General features: G+C 38.2%; 1 protein-coding gene across 2 annotated transcripts in view; it reads right to left on the bottom strand.

Moving 5' to 3' along the window:
• Positions 1 to 12,483, bottom strand: part of HECW2 (HECT, C2 and WW domain containing E3 ubiquitin protein ligase 2) — a 179,710-nt gene that overhangs the window by 100,911 nt on the left and 66,316 nt on the right. For both annotated transcript variants that reach the window (XM_023542646.2, XM_064286869.1), the window contains exon 13: positions 2,831 to 3,016. In XM_023542646.2, coding sequence (XP_023398414.2) covers positions 2,831 to 3,016 — 186 coding nt within the window. The remainder of the gene's footprint in view (positions 1 to 2,830; positions 3,017 to 12,483) is intronic.

Here is a 12,483-nt window from a genome sequence, read left to right as displayed (position 1 = left end):
AATATTATGCCTCTAACATAGAGTCTGATACCCTAAAAAGCCTTCAATACGTTTGAACTCCATTCCCTTCCATTATACTCCATGTCTCGAGCACGAAGACAGGCATGTATTTCTGATGGCATTTCCTCTGCCAGAATACCTGTTATCTAATAAAGACCTGTATGTGTGACTCAGTCTGGGATACCAGTAATCCTGCTATCTAGCCTGGAATTCCTAGTATCCTTTGGATGATAAAGGCCCATTTAAGTATCTCTCATCTACAAAGACAATCTCTGCCTGTAGAGCATGGTAGTTAAGAGTCACACTCCTAGAGTTTGAATCCTGGTTTCCCCAATTGCTTAACATCTCTAAATTTCAGTAAAGTGTGGATAATAATGATACCTTTTCCATGAAGTGTAAACAAGCCATAGAAAAGTACCTAGTACAGTGCCTAACACATGGTATGAGTTTAATAAATCCAGGTATCATCATCATTACCTTACCAAGAAAGGCATGATATTCTTTCTACTCTTTAATTAATGATTAATTTTAAAAACAATATTTTACTTCTTTTATGTGAGCTAAGGACGTTTTTCCCCCTACCATCCACAAACACAGTACAACAGATCTAGAATCCTGTGAAATCTCACCCAATGTCATCTTTGGCCTTACATAATTACCAAAAAAAAAAAACTTCCAAAACTGAAGACAGCTAAAGCGTAATACAAACATAATCACTACCTTGTTCAAACGTGGAAAATCCAAGACAACGTCTGCATTAACAGAGATCGAATGCGGCAAATCTAGGAACTACTTCTACTAAGAGCACAGGAGGAGGAAAGAGTTGGTGTGGGCACAGAGCTTGGCAGCTTGTCCTTCATTTGTACAAAGTAGAGATTACTGAGTAATCAGGAAACTACATGTGACAAGTTTCATTCATCAAATCTTTTCTGAGCACCTTCAATGTGAAAAACACTGGGGTAGAGGAGGGTAATTCAAAGATAAATTAAAAAATAAAAAAAATCTCTCCAAAAGGGGATCATCTGCTTGGGAAGATAAGACATGTTAAAACAACTATACCACGAGACAAATTGGGATAGTTGATGTAAGATGTTACAAGCAAAACTATGTAGGAATTCAAGAAAGTGACTAATCACTTATGCCTGGGGAGCCAAGAGCAAGTAACTTAACAGGCTGCCTTAGATGATATGTCCAAAAGCCCCCCGCCCCTTGACTGTGATAGGGGTTTCTACCACAGGCTTCCATAACATCCCGCAAAGCCCTTACTATGCTTCATGATAATTGTGAGAAGATATCCATCCATCCAACTCACTGACGAAGGGCAGGATTAGAACAGACTCTGGAGCCGGACTCCCTAGGTTCAAACCCAATTCTACCACTTACTGTTTGTTGTATCTTGATCAATTCACTTAAATATACTGTGTCTCAGTTTCCTTATCTATCAAATGTGGATAAAAATAATACTTATAAATCAACCTAAGAGCTTATAATAGGGTTTGGCACATAGTCATTGCTACCTATGACAAAATACTACATTGTATTAGCTTTTACCATTGTTAGCACAGTTACATGCACATAGTAGGCATTCAAAAACATGTTAGAAGACTGAATAAATGAAAACACGGAAAGAAGATGTACTTGAGAAGATAAGATAGAGCCAAATTCATAAGCCTGAAGAATTAAGCCAAAGAACATTCCTCTTAAGAATAATTTCTTTTTAAATAGATGGAGACTTGGACATACTATTCCGTGTCAATTCTAGAAGTCAATCTAGAATTGGAAAATGTGGGGAAATGGTTTTGTGGTATTTAATAGCTCTCAGAGTCTCTTCTGACATTCATTTTGGTCTCTTCTTTCTTTGCTGTCTTTTTAAGGACTTTTTTCCTTCTTCATGTATGATGTCCTTGATGCCATTATTATTTTTTTTTCGTTTAACATAGTACTCATAGAGTACTATGAGCCCTGGGGAGCCCAGGTGGCACAGTGATTAAGTGATACAGCCGCTAACCAAAAGTCAGCAGTTCAAATCCACCAGCTGCTTCTTGGAAACTCTATGAGGCAGTTCTACTCTGTTCTCTTGGGTCACTATAGGTTGGAATCAACTCCACGGCAACAAATTTGGTTTCGGTTTTTGGTATGAGCCCTAGACCATCTCAGAAATAGATTGTCTAGGTTCTAAATAAGAGTTAAATAAAAATAAAACTTTAGCTGAGGAAAACCTTATAAAAATAACTAAGTTTCCATGTTCTAATTTCTTGTTCATTAACAACCTCCTTACTATAACCAGGCTCTCTGGTTGAGCTGTTTACAAAGGAAGTGCAGATGTGATTACTCTGTGTGACAGTTACATATTTCTCATCATAAATTAATCAATCTGTGAGTCTTGGGCCAACAAGACTGAGGCCCAGACCAGGACAATGTTCAAAAGACATACTTTGTGAAGTTGCTTAGTGATCTAGCACCTTCTCCAAACAATATCACAAATTTTTACTCAAATTTCTGTAGCAGTAGCTGCACAACTGGGGAAAAGGAAGTGCAACTGCTGAAGAAAACTTTTCTGTACTCAGCAGAAAATAGTGAATGATTACAAGTAGAAGAATGTCGAGAGAAAAGAGATTGTTTCACCAAGCAATCCTCCTCAAATCTCTCTACTCCATGCACTACTTCAGAATAGAAAACCTGCTCATTCAGGTTTTGTTTGAACCAGAAAATGGAATGTTTCTCCTAACACAGGGCCTTTGGCCCTCATTTGAAGGGTAGGGCCAAGGGCCAAACCCACTGGCAGCCCACAGTCAATCAGTGGCTCCCCTCAGCAACTCCCCCATGTTACCTTGCCCTGATGATCATGTTTCATTTCCCAGCCCCTCGGCAGCTCCAGCTGTTTGTTTGCAAACATGTTGAGGAATCCCACAAGGTCCCGGTTATGTTGGTAACGTTCAAAGTGATGGGTGTCCCGCCGGACTTTGGTGATCATGTGCTTCAAACACGTGTTGTTTGTAAACATGCGGTAGGCACTCTGAAGAAAAGGATGGAGAACCAATGTTAACCTCCTAGTAACACACAAAAGCAACATATAGACCACATATAGTTAAGTCTCGTCTTCTGAAGGGTACAGAACACACGTATATAGGCTTCAAAATAACTCTGGAAACACATATGGAAATAGCAGAGAAAAATATCTTCTTCAAAATAAAATACAAAGTCAGTCAACAAATATTTACTGCACACGACCATATGCCAAACAGTAGCAATAACTATTCCGTTGAATCATCTCAGATGGAAACCTGGTGGCACAGTGGTTAAGTGCTCATTGGCAGTTTGAACCCACTAGCTACTCCATGGGAGAAAGATGTGGCAATCTGCTTCTGTAAAGATTTACAGACTTGGAAACCCAATGGGGCAGTTCTACTCTGCCCCATAGAGTTGCTATGAGTTGGAATTGACTCAATGGCAATAGGTTTGGATCACCAGAGGGAAAACAATGTTCATGAAAATGCCCAGCTGTTCATGATCTATCCTAGAACTCTTATCTTCTCAGACAGATTGAAAGAACTTTGAACTCCTTTTACCTCTAGTATCCCACGGACACAAGACTAAGTCTAGAGGCCTTTAGGCTTTAGGTATTACTTGATGGGTTCTGTTATTTCTAAGACAGCCAAGGCAAACCCAAAAGAAACCGGAGTTGCTGGAAATCACTTTATTTCATTAAACATTTACTGTCTTTGTTGTGCCCAGTACTGTGCTAGTTACTGGGGATAAAAGAGAAAAGGATGTGATGACAGTCAACACTACTTCTTTCCAGAGTCCCTCAAAATGTGTCTGTCATGTTCAGGCTAAAGCATTTATTGCTGGTGTAAGTTCCTGTAGAGTTCCTTTCCCTTTGCCACAGTAAGCACCAGTGTCTGAAATAGTGGCTGCTCCTCAGTGTCCGAAATAGTGGGTCCCTGAGTGACTACAGGGATCAGAGAACCCTGATGATCCAAGTTAGAATGAGAAACTTTTGTTAGGGTAAGTCTCAGATTTGTGGGTCACTGTTCTCAAAGCATAACCTAGACTATTATGATTGATTAACCATCATTATACACTTTTTTACTTTGCATTAAGGTACTTAGGGTACTTTTGGAGACCTGGTGGTGCAGTGGTTAAGAGCTCAGGGGCTAACCAAAAGATGGGCAGTTTTAATCTATCAGCTGCTCCTTTGAAACCCTATGGTTCAGTTCTATTCTTCCCTATAGGGTTGTTATTTTCAGAATTGACTCAATGGGAAAAGGTTTGTTTTTTGGGGGGCTGAGATATTACTCCCTATAAAAATAAACTAAAAGAAAAGAAGTAGGAAGACCACATTAAACCATCTCAAATATTAGTTCTTTAGTATACCTCAGTATAAGATATTTTGGGGTCCTTTTCAACCCGACGAGGCATTGGTGGTTCACTGGTAGAGTTCTCGCCATCTGTATGAGAGAACTGAGTTCAATTCCCAGCCAGTGCACCTCATGCACAGCTACCATCCATCCGTCAATGGAGGCTTGCGTGTTGCTATGATGTTGAACAGGTTTCAGAGAAGCCTCCAGACTAAAATGAACTAAGAAGAAAGGCCTAGCAATGTACTGCTGCAAATCAGCCAGTGAAAATCCTACGAATCACAATGGTCCAAACTGCAGCTGATCATGGGAATGGCAGGAGACCAGAAGTGTTTCGTTTCCATTGTGCAAGGGGTCACCACGAGTTGGAGGCTCAATGACAGCTGACAACAATAACAATTTCAACCTGACAGCCTAAATTAAAGGAAGTTTCACTGGCTGTAGCAGCTGTGAGGTTCAGGGCGGAGAGCACTGCCAAAGCAGGCAGGTCTATGCAGGGGTTCTGGGCGATTAGAGCATGAGAAAATAAGAAAGTGACTGCATTAAAGCCCAGAAGGAGGCGCATACAAGAAGCTGGAGGTTGTCAGAGACAAATTTCAGTTAAGTAATATTTTCTCCTATGGCTGACCTTGCCTTACAGTTTTAAGTACAATCAGTAAGAGGCATCTGTTTTCTGCATTTGGCTCTGTGTTGCTGAAACATTTCCACATAAGCCATTTAAGCTTAGAGGTCTGACACCACACTAGCTTGTGTGGTAACGGTATTAAGCTTTCAAATTTTATTCCTTAATATGTCTATTTGGGAAGCCCTGGTGGCATAGTGGTTAAGCGCTATGGCTGCTAACCAAAAGGCAGGCAGTTCAAACCCACCAGGCGCTCCTTGAAAACTCTATGGGGCAGTTCTACTCTGTCCAATATGGCCTCTATGAGTTGGAATTGACTTGATGGCAATGGGTTTGGTATGTTTCTTTGGGGACAAATTATTGTGGGATGATTCTGTGGGATAAATCATTACATTAACTGTGGTTCTAAACAGCTATACCTTCTAACCCCCTCCCCAATCCCACCCCTCAGTTAAAGTAACTAAACAGAAATGGGCACCCCAGCCCAGGGGCAAGGATGAAAAGACAGAAGGGGACAGGAAAGCTGATAACAGGGAACTCAAACTCAAGAAGGGGAGAGTATTGACATGTCATGGGGTTGGCAACCAGTGTCACAAAACAATATGTGTACTAATTGTTTAATGAGAAGCAAGTTTGTTCTGTAAACCTTCATCTAAAGTACAGTAAAAAAAAATAATAATAATAAAGTAAACAGGCCACATCCTGATTCTTTATCTAGAGCACCCGAAATTATTCTCATTCTGCTAAAGAAAAGCAGACCTTCATTCGGGCAAAAAGTAGTGGCAATCAGGGCCCAGACTCAGGCTTGAACTCTTACGCAATTCCCTCAAGTTGGACAGCTCTTTAAGCACAGGAATCTTAGAGTTGGTCTGATAATTATGTCCTTTCATCTTCGTCTTTTCCACTCAATGAGACACATAAAATAGCACCGAGTTCAACAGATCTTTGCAAAATCATCTATCAAAGTACATCAAGTACAATAAAAGATCTCTCTCATTAGTAGCTATTAACAAAATTTAGAGCCACAGCCTTTCAAGTCTGAATAATATGAACACCGTTGTTAAGGTCTATATAAAACATTTAAGGTGAAAAAGAACATCCTTCCAGACTGCTTATTTCATAAGGAAAACACTTTTGAATATGCAAATGTATATAGTTCAGGAAGGATACTTACACCCCAGCTCATTTGGAACTACAGTGAGCATTCTAATCACAGCTCTACTCCTGGGCAGAGACAATGGAAGTCACCTCACATCTGTCTTAATGTGCTTAACTGTAACATGGGATAGTAATAACTGCTTTGCTTCCCTCAAAGGAGTGTGAGATACAAATCCAGTGGGACAAAGGATGTGAAAGTGCTCTGAAGAGGTAAAAAAAAAAAAAAAAAAACCTATAAAAATACAAAGCAGAAGTAAGAGAATATATAGCAGCATAATGTTACGACAAATTAATATCGTTTTTGTTGTGTGCCTTTCAGTCAATTCCAACTCATAGTGACACTATATGACAGAGTAGAACTGCCCCATAAGATTTCCTAGGCTGTAATCTTTACAGCTTAATCATTGTGCCACCAGGGTGCCTTAGAAGAATATATGCAGCAGTATAATGTTATAGCAAGTAAATGCTAGGAGTAAAATTATTTTCTACTTTTAGTCTTTGATGATGTTAGGCAAGAATTCCAGTTTTTATTAACTAAAGAAGGGTCTCATAACCTTTCATTGATTTTGAGCTAAGCCCTGTGCTAAGCCCTGAGAATAAAGAGATGAGAAAGGCCTGGTTGCTCAAAAGGATAAAGTTTTTTGAAGCAGATTTGCTTCAAAAAAAAATACATTTATTTCTTGACTGCTGCTTCCATGATGCTGACTACAGATCCAAGTAAAATGAAATCCTTGACAACCTCAACCTTTTCTCTGCTTATCATGATGTTGCTTACTGGTCCAGTTGTGAAGATTTTTTTTTCCGTATGTTAAGGTGTAATCTATACTAAACGCTGTAATCATTCCTAAGAAGACTCATTAACAACCTGTGATGTGCAGATGACACAACGTTGCTTGCTGAAAGTGAAGAGGACTTGAAGCAGTTACTGTCTGCTAGAACTACACAGAGTCGCTATGAGTTAGAACTGACTTGACGCACCTAACGACAACAACGTGAAAATTAAAATGGTAAAGGTATAAATTCTTTTGATATTTCCCATATCGTTCAATTTTTTGCCCACAGAATTCTTCAATATTGCAACTTGAAGCTTGAATTTTTTCTTTAGTTCTTTCAGCTTGAGAAATGCCAAGTGTGTTCTTCCCTTTTGGTTTTCTATCTCCAGGTCCTACAATACTTTGTCTTCTCGAGGTACCCTTTGAAATCTTCTGTTCAGCTCTTTTACTTAATCATTTCTTCTTTTTGCTTTAGCTACTCTACATTCAAGAGCAATTTTCAGAGTCTCTTCTGACTGGTGGGTTCTAACTGGGGGAGGCTCCTTTTCTGTATTCTTTTGTCTTAGAAAAAAAGATGTAGTAAATGAATTTTATCTATCTGAAACAAAAGTAGATTAGGAAAAGGAAAATGTGGCCTATTTTGTAACATATTCTAACAAAAATAAACCAAAAACCAAACCCAGTGCCATTGAGTCGATTCTGGCTCATAGCGAACCTATAGGACAGGGTAGAACTACCCCATAGAGTTTCCAAGGAGTGCCTGGTGGATTCAAACTGCCGACCCTTTGGTTAGCAGCCATAGCACTTAGCCACTATGCCACCAGGGTTTCCCTCTAACAATAACGCACAGAATGATTTCACCTGGGAAGCTGCTTGGGGTAAGGTAGTAAAGCAAGTTGGTAATTGTTACTAGAAAATAAAGCCCTTTTAAGAGTTTCTTAAAGGACACAAACTTTTCCTTTGCATGATTTAAATTTTTTCTTTTCAGTTATTCTTTCTTAATTCCCAAACTCCCTTTCCAAACCCTCCTTCTTTGTTTTTTTTTTTATCTCCCTAGCAAGAAATAACTAAAGTCTGCCTGACCCAAGCCATGGTGTTTTCAATTGCTTCATATGCATGCAAAAGCTGGGCAATGAATAAGGAAGAATTGATGCCTTTGGATTACGGTGTTGGCAAACAATACTGAATATACTATGGACTGTCAGAAGAACAAACAAATCTGTCTTGGATGAAGTACAGCCAGAATAGTCCTTAGAAGCAAGGATGGGGAGCCTTTGTCTCACATACTTTGGACATGTCATTAGGTGGGGTCAGTTCCTGGAGAAGGACATCACGCTTGGTAAGGTAGAGGGTCACTGAAAAAGAGGAAAACCCTCAAAGAAATAGACTGACACAGTGGCTACAACAATCGGCTCAAGCATAACAATAATCATGAGGATGGCACATGGCCTGGCAGTGTTTCATTCTGTTGCAAATAGAGTCGCTATGAGTCGGAACCTACTCAACCAACAATAAGCAGGAAATAAAAGCTCGATGGTTGAGTGAATTCTTTAGTGGAATTTTATTAAAATAACAGTCCATAGAGTTTAAACATGTATTTTTAATTTTTTGTTAGGTGTTTGGGGTATTGAAGTGAAAAGCATTGACAGCAGTTGAGGAGAATGTTACTGCCATGTAAATGCAGAATAAGAAAATTATGCGTAAATAGTTCATTTCTCATCAATCAACCACAGTGCAAATAATAATCATCCCTTTTTTGTTTTTATTTTTTGCAGGTTTTTCCTTAGTGTGACCACATGTTCTAGATTACCTGACCCAGTCCCAATTTCACCTAATTCTGTTCTAGTCAATAACTCAGTGAAGTACATTAGTGCTAGATACAATTTTTCATTATGAAATCTTTAGCAAACATTTCTCATAGTCACAAGGGAGCAGATTTGTGTACTTTTATACACTATTCAAGGAGGCCTGGTTGTAAAATGGTTAAGGCTACTAACCAAAAGATTGAAGTTTCAAACTCACCAGCTGCTCTGCAAGAGAAAAGACCTGGCGAACTGCTTCAGTAAAAATTACAGCCAAGAAAATCCTATGGGGGAGTTCTACTCTGTCCTATAGGGTCACTATGACTTGGAATCAACACAATGGCACACAACAACTTATTCATTAAATAAAATTTATCATAAACAAAATCAAGAAATGCAGTTTCCATAGATGTCTGCTAGGATGTGGAAACAGTACTGTCTTACACAGACTGTCTTCATAATATTTTTAATGATAAAGGCTTTTACATTGTTTTCATCTAGCTGAAGAGTAAAATGGAGGAAAAATTTCAACTTATAACAAAACTAACCACACTTATCAATCTATTTTGCAATAGCAGAAATTCTGAGAATACATTTGTGATTTATTTATGATTTTGGAGTTTTTCTTCAGTAAGTACACTCAGGGGTTTTGATTCTGGGATTAATGTATTTCTGGAGCTCATTAAAAGCCAGAGTAATAATTATTTAGCATGCATTCTGAAAACATTATTCAGCTGCATATAATGCAATATATTTATGTATGACATTAACTAGACAAATATATGCACATCAACTATAAAAGACAGCTCTAATAATAACGAAATCAAATTTTACGAAAACCAGCAGAGTTTTCTTTTGGGTTAATAATAACGAAATCAAATTTTATGAAAACCAGCAGAGGGCAGTAGAATGTATCTTAAAGCAATCACAATGCAAAAAATAAAAAACTGGTTTTCCAAGTTTCTCTTGAGAGCTATGACAACCATATATCTACTTAATTTTGTTCTTTTCAGTAAAGATGATTAGGTAAATTACTGACATAAAATCTATTTTTCATGACTGTCCTTCAACATGAACTGACATCTTCAAATCATAAAAATAGAATTAAGAAAGCCTTTAAATTAAGATCCCTTTTGTATGTTGGAAAATTTCAATAATATAAACAGAAAATCTACTGAAGCACTTGTAGAGCATAAATAATCAAGCAAAATAAAAAGGCTATAAAATAAATCTTAAAATCCTGAGACCAAATAAAGTCATTCACTTTGTTACATTTTCTGTAATCTAGAAAAAAAATTCCAGCAAGTAATGCTCTCTATAAAGCACTGTCAAACTTATTCCCCTGAATTCAAACCTTGAGGCTATTGGTAAGGAAAATCCACCTATTTAATTTCTGCCATATGTAAATTAGGGAAAACAGCCTTCCTAAACTCAACAGAATTTAAATCTTATAAAAATGCACGGCAGCACTGCATAGATCATCTTTTTAGCCAGAAATGGATGCAGTTCAAGCAGGAATAAAATTAAGATGCTTTAGAAAGGATACTTTAAAATCAAGATGGGTTGCCCGGCAAAAGATCTTTCAAGTCATGCCCAACTAGAAAAAGGGGAAGACAACAAAAACAACAACAGGAAAACAGAATAAGCAAAAAACTTGTAAGGACTATAGTATTTTCATATGGTGAAAACTAGTTGTCAAAAGTACAGATGAGTTACAGCTGTGATAAAGGTAATGAGGTTATTTAATGTAATTTCTTATTATACAAGGTGTCCCCCAAATTCTAGATTAATTGCATCAGAATCACTTAAGGAATCTCTGAACCAGAATTTCTAAGGTTTGGGGATCAAAAATATGCATTTATTTTTTAAAGTTTACCGAACAGATACTTGTATACCAGTGTTCACTGCAGCATTACTGATCACAGCCAAAGATGAAAACAACCTGTGTCTACCAAAAGATGAATGGATAAATAAAGTGTGATATATCCATACAATGGAATATTACTCAGCCATAACAGCTTGTCATACTGTGGTGGCCTGGGTGTTGCTGTGATGCTGGAAGCTATGCCACTGGTATTTCAAATACCAGCAAATTCACTCCTGGTGGACAGATTTCAGCAGAGTTTCCAAACTAAGACAGACTAGAAGAAGGGCCTGGAGATCTATTTCTAAAAAAACTGGCCAATGAAAATCTTATGAATAGCAGTGGAATGTTGTCTGACATAGTGCTGGAAGACGAGTCCCTCGGGTTGGAGGCACTCAAAATACAATTGGGGAAGATCTGTCTCCTCAAAGTACATGCGACCTTAATGACATGGATGGAGTCAAGCTGTCAGGACCTTCACCTGGAGACGTGGCACAACTCAGAATGAAAAAATAAAATAACACAAAACAGCTCCAAATATCCATTAATAATTGTAACATGGAAGGTACAAAGTGTCAATCTAGGAAAACTGGAAGTTATCAAATATGAAATTGAATGCTTGAAGATCAGTATCGTGGATACTAGTGAGCTGAAATGGACTGGTATTGGCCATTTTGAACTGGAAAATTATTATGCCAGGATGGCGTAGTGGTTAAGTGCTACGGCTGCTAACCAAAGGGTCGGCAGTTCAAATCTGCCAGGCGCTCCCTGGAAACTCTATGGGGCAGTTCTACTCCGTCCTATAGGGTCACTATGAGTCGGAATCGACTCGAAGGCACTGGGTTTTTGGTTTTTTTACTATGCTGGGAATGACAAATTGAAGAGGAATGGCTTCACATTGTCAAAAGGAGATTTCAAGACCTATCCTGAAGTAAATGCTGTCAGTGATAGGATAAAATCCATACGCCTACAAGGAAGACTAGTTAATATGATTATTATTTAAAATTACACACCAACCACTAATGCCAAAAGCCTGGTTTTGTAAACAAAGTTTTATTGGAACACAACCATGCCCATTCATTTACATATTGTCCTTGGCATACAAAGTATAAAATATTTACTTTCTTGGCCCTTTACAAAAAAAATTTTGCTGCCCTCTTGTCTAGATGTAAGACAGTGATAAAGAAAATGCTAGTAATACAGATCAAACTTGAAAGTGTGCTGTTACATGGTGAACAGTTAAAAAAAAAATGAGGAAATGTTGGTCCAATACTCAGAGCTATCATGTGGTTCTGCAAAAAAGTTGCTGACTTCATTGACAAAGGAGTGTGAAGTTCTGACATACAAATACCTGCTTTGTTTTGTTTTTGTCTGGTTAACATAAATTAAAGCATTCATGTTGGAACCACACTTGTTCATGAATTACAACAAGAGTTAGGCAAATTCAACAAAAGCATTCTATGTATATTTCATTACTGTTTCTAAACTGTACAGTACATATCCTATTAGTAAAATTTATAATAAAGATATGTGTGTGTTACATGTATGTGCACACACACACACACACATATTTTTTCCCAGAGAGCTGACTGATAAACATTTACCAGCAAACCACTGAACATTTCCATCCAACCAGCTGCACTTACTAAAGTCCTTCTTTCTCTTACCCCCACATTCTGATTCATTGACAGGAATCTCAGCACTGCCCCCATATACATCCCGATTTCATCCACTTGTCGCCGTCTCTATTGCTGCTGTCCTAGTCCAGCCCCCTCCATGCCTCACCGCAAGAGCCTTTCTCACTAGTCTCCCTGATGCCTATCATGCCCTGTTAAGGACTGAACTGTGTCCCTTCAAAATGTATTAGAATCCTAATCCCTATACCTGAGGATGTAATCCTGTT

This window comes from Loxodonta africana, chromosome 6 (genome assembly GCF_030014295.1).
Source record: "Loxodonta africana isolate mLoxAfr1 chromosome 6, mLoxAfr1.hap2, whole genome shotgun sequence".
Classification (NCBI taxonomy): Eukaryota; Metazoa; Chordata; class Mammalia; order Proboscidea; family Elephantidae; genus Loxodonta; species Loxodonta africana.
Note: the sequence above shows the minus strand (reverse complement) of the source record. Positions and strands in the feature narration are given on the sequence as shown.